Genomic DNA, 4,130 nt, shown 5'->3' on the forward strand with positions numbered 1-4,130 from the left:
TCCTCCGATGAGAGAGCATCGTCGTTCGAAATCGGCTCTTCGATGGAGCGCGGCTCTTCTTACGAGCGAGAGTACAGCAGAAGAAGGCAGGAAGCTCTCCTGGTAGGAAGCTCAGCAGAACAAGCCCAGAGTGGATATCTAGACAGAGATAGTTCTCTGGAAGACCAAGGGGTCATTCGTGGAACCTATGAATTCGGAAGTTCACTGGATTCCTATGATCAGGAAGAACTGAGGCTTAAGGGCCACCTAGAGCTCAGAGGATCTGCGGGAGGATCCCTGGATCTAGGCGGTTCTCTAGGGGAGTCGGTGGAAATCGGAGGTTCTATGGATAGCGAAGAACCTCCGATGCCACCTCCCCGTGTGCCTCGTAGGGGAGGTCGCTCTCCTGCTGTGCCGCCCACGCAAGCAGGTAATATCCCCAGGACGCCCCTTGCATCTTATACTTGCTTAGCGCATGTTACCCACTTTGTAGCTCGAGGTTAAGATCTGCATGATCTCTAATCTAGTTTTTTAAGTACCTGTAATATAGATGTTTTATTTACAGTTTTCTGTTGGTTGATTCGCTTAATTTTGAACTTTACCCAGCTGCGGTCTTCTCATTTTTATATGGCTGAGATTATTATAAGCTTTACTTAATTTAAGAGAAAGTGAACATAAGATTAATTAGTTTGTACTAATAATGAACTGAGATGAAGAGTGATGGAATTAGTAATCCCAAATGCAACAAATAGAATATAATGCGATTATACTGGCAGTTTCTGATGTGAAAAAAGCGTTTATGCTTGATTTGTACTGCTGGGGTGCTGCTTGTAGATCTTGCTTGTAACTGAGATAGCCTGTTTTTTGTGTAGATTTTTATTTTTCTGGTAGACAAGATTTTAACAGTGAAGATGATTTGTTTGGTACGCAGTGTAACTGTAGTATAGAACGGGTATGCTGCCTTTGTGTAGTTCTGCTGCGTTCCTTCCACAGGAGGTAAAACCTCGGGAGCTCCAGCACCACCTGTGCCACCTCCGAGGAGACGACGATCAGGAGTGCACAGCCTCATTCTTGAAAACACACGAAAGCACGACACTTCCAACATCACACACAAATTGCCTAACAGCCAAAATGGATCCAGCAACACTCAGTGCGCCGACGGTGCCGCTGAAAACAGTACCTCGAACAGATTTTGGCAAGGCTTGACCAGTAACTTCGATTTTGGCTTGTATGAAAAATGGGGCATTGCCCAGATGCCAAGGCCAGCTTCCATTATCATGACAGTTAGACGAGCAAAATTATAATAGTTGGAAAGATTAATTTTCCTCCTAGAATTCCATTGTCCGTTCATTAAGTCTTTTTTTTTGTGCCAGTAATATAAAGCATTGATTTTTCCGATGATTTTAGATTAATTAACTTTTTGTTATTGATTTTTTGTATAAAATAAGAAAACTGTTCTGATGTAGGATTAAAGCTATTTCCCCGAAGCATCCTTTGCGAATCCTTAGTTCAGGCCTTGCCTATCACACTTTTAGACTGACACTCCCATACAAGGTTTGTTTATTCTTATTTTACAGTTTCTTTGATCTTTATCCACCTTGCTTTCGCCTATAGTTGACATTTTGGTCTTGCTTGGAATTCTGCTCTGGATTACGCTTGGTCTGCCAAACGGTCAATGTTAAATCATCCTTATGGGTCTTGGCTGAACATTCCTCGTTGTAGTTTCCGAAAGCCGTTGTCAGGCTTTTTTCCTTCTTGCTTTTTGTCATGCAGATAACATTTTTCTTGAACAACAACAATGTGCAGGATCTTTACAAGTTTTGCTCCGTAAAGTGACAAACCATAATTTTTTTTAACTTAAAAAAGAAAACCCTCTTTAAAAAAAAACAATTTTACACTGTCCCCGTCGAAAAACACTGCTGTATACTGAGAATGTTCCCTCCTGACGGTGAGCGTGTGTTCTCCTACAGAGGAGGACGGTGGTCAGTTGGCGGCCCCGACCCCACCTCCCAGAAGCCGTCGCCCGGGGGCCAGAGCCTCTACCGTGTCAGAGTCTTCTGCTCTCGGTAGGTCTTCCTCAGGCTCCTGAGGGGAATTTTGCGTTCGTCTGCTCACGGACTGGCTAGGATTTCTGGAACGCGTGACAGCTTTTAGGGCTTTTCCTTTCATAGATTCCTCGTGAGCAGATCTAAAGGAGTTGAAACATTTATTTCTGATTTGCTGCTCCAGTTTTTTTGTGTCAGGGTTTTTGTACGCAGTAACTATTCTTGTTCTTTACAGTACTTGAAGAAATAAAGTAAACGTTTACTTCCCACAGGGTACTATTAGGTGGAATTTCCGTAATCGGAGTTTTCGATGTAATTACCTAAAATCAGTATTAGAATAATGAAAAGTTAACAGAACATTATGTAACTTTGTAGGGCAGAATAATTTTTGGCTGGCCTTCCTTTAATATTTCCCCCAATTAACTCTAACTCCATTACCTACTTTAAAAGGAATGCACTTTATTTCTGAAATTTGATTTTTATGTCATCTTATAAATCACAACACGTCCTGCTCTTCTAAAACAATTTTCAATGCGAGACTTTTTACTCGTTCTTACAATTTTGCAAGACTGGGACCCGGCCCTCCCACCCTCTCCCTGCTTGTCACCCACCCTTTCCCGCCCTCAGGCCTGGAAGAGGGTCAGCTGCCCATTTACATCTTCGGGGCGGAGGACGGGCAAGCTGTGGCTCCCACTCCGCCCCCGAGGAGTCGCCGCCCCGGCTCTAGGGCGTCGTCCACGCTTTCCGAGTCACTGGGTACGTGAGCCCATGTCAGGCTTCTCGCGGATTTTTTTATGGACGTGTCTGCGTGGTGGATGGATTCGCGTGCCGATTTTCCTCGGAAGCGATGGATATTTTATCTAGTTAGCTGTTTCCTTATTTACATATATGCCATGGCCGTGAAGGTGTAATAGTTGTTCATCTATATTTAATATTTGCATTTAAACAAAATCGTTAAAGTCAGATAATGTCTGTATGAATATTTGTTTAATCTCAGTCAAAATTATGTATGCATGGAATATATCTTTTATTTTGTTTTTCCTTATAATAACTCACATTTGTTTACCCTCCTCTTTGAAGACTGACTGACATCGCACTTTTTACCAATACCTGGCTAAATTTCCCTTAACATACAAATCTTGAAATTTCAAATTTCTGCCATGTCTTGAACCCTGTACATACCTTCCTCGAGTGTGACCCTGTCCTTCCTCCACCACTAGGGGTGGAAGATCCCTTGTATCTCCTTGGCATGGCGGAGGGCGGGCAGGACCTGGCCCCCACCCCACCCCCAAGAAGTCGCCGCCCTGGATCTCGAGCCTCCACGGTGTCTGACACGTCCGCCCTCGGTATGTCCAGGAAGCTTCCCCATTTCAGCCTCGAGTTCGCCGACGACACCGAGATATCTATACTTCTGAATATCTTCACTTCTTTGTCACAGAATATAACTGATTCTCTTACTCTGTCTTGCATGCTTTGGTACATGACCCCCAGGCCGTCGAAGGCTCTTCCACGTCGACAGAAAAGGAAGCCCCAGTATCATGTGCCTGACTTGCTAGTGTCGCAAAGACGCCTCGACACAGCTGGGGGTTATTTTGAGAGGCTAAAAACTAACCTCGGAGCTGATTAGCTGGTTATTCTATGCGAAGCAAAAATTACTAAATTCTGTTGAAACTCATATCCAGTTATAATCATTAAATTGAGTTACGTGCTGATCTCTTGCATTAGAGACAACAGTTGGCAACAGCTAAGGGGTTGAATTTTTTTTTAGGCGTCTATACTCTATAGTATATGTTATATAACATATATTAGCGGCACAGATCTTCACATTATTATTAGATCTAAGAATAATAAGGCATAAAAACATAAATGAAACAAAATCTTCGACCAAAAACTGTTTATAGTACACACAGTGCACTATAGGCTTTACATGAAAGTATTCTCCTGTGTTAGCTTCAAAAAGTAGCAAAGGCTAATATTGTGGGTTGGTTTATCCTGTAGGATGGAGCCCCACACCTCCACGACGACGTAAGCGACCCAAGTCCGAAGGTAGAAATATTTCACAGACAATTTAATCCTCTTAGGCTTGGTTTTTTTTTACCCAAAAAA

At 43.0% G+C, this 4,130-nt stretch overlaps 2 protein-coding genes across 2 annotated transcripts in view; both read left to right on the plus strand.

Moving 5' to 3' along the window:
* LOC119571960 (collagen alpha-1(I) chain-like) overlaps window positions 1-1,345 on the plus strand; it is a 4,786-nt gene extending 3,441 nt beyond the window's left edge. Inside the window, exons 2-3 of the mRNA XM_037919019.1 lie at window positions 1-409; window positions 973-1,345. The exon at window positions 1-409 is cut by the window's left edge and continues 281 nt beyond it. Of these exons, the coding sequence (XP_037774947.1) occupies window positions 1-409; window positions 973-1,283 (720 nt within the window). The 3' untranslated portion in view covers window positions 1,284-1,345. The remainder of the gene's footprint in view (window positions 410-972) is intronic.
* Window positions 1,346-1,911: 566 nt separating this feature from the next.
* Window positions 1,912-3,651, plus strand: LOC119571961. The gene is made up of 3 exons (XM_037919020.1): window positions 1,912-2,045; window positions 2,593-2,780; window positions 3,245-3,651. Exons 1-3 carry the CDS (start codon window positions 1,912-1,914, stop codon window positions 3,649-3,651), a joined length of 729 nt encoding a protein of 242 aa, XP_037774948.1.
* The last annotated feature ends 479 nt before the right edge of the window (window positions 3,652-4,130 follow it).

This window comes from Penaeus monodon, unplaced genomic scaffold (genome assembly GCF_015228065.2).
Source record: "Penaeus monodon isolate SGIC_2016 unplaced genomic scaffold, NSTDA_Pmon_1 PmonScaffold_8841, whole genome shotgun sequence".
Taxonomy (NCBI): Eukaryota; Metazoa; Arthropoda; class Malacostraca; order Decapoda; family Penaeidae; genus Penaeus; species Penaeus monodon.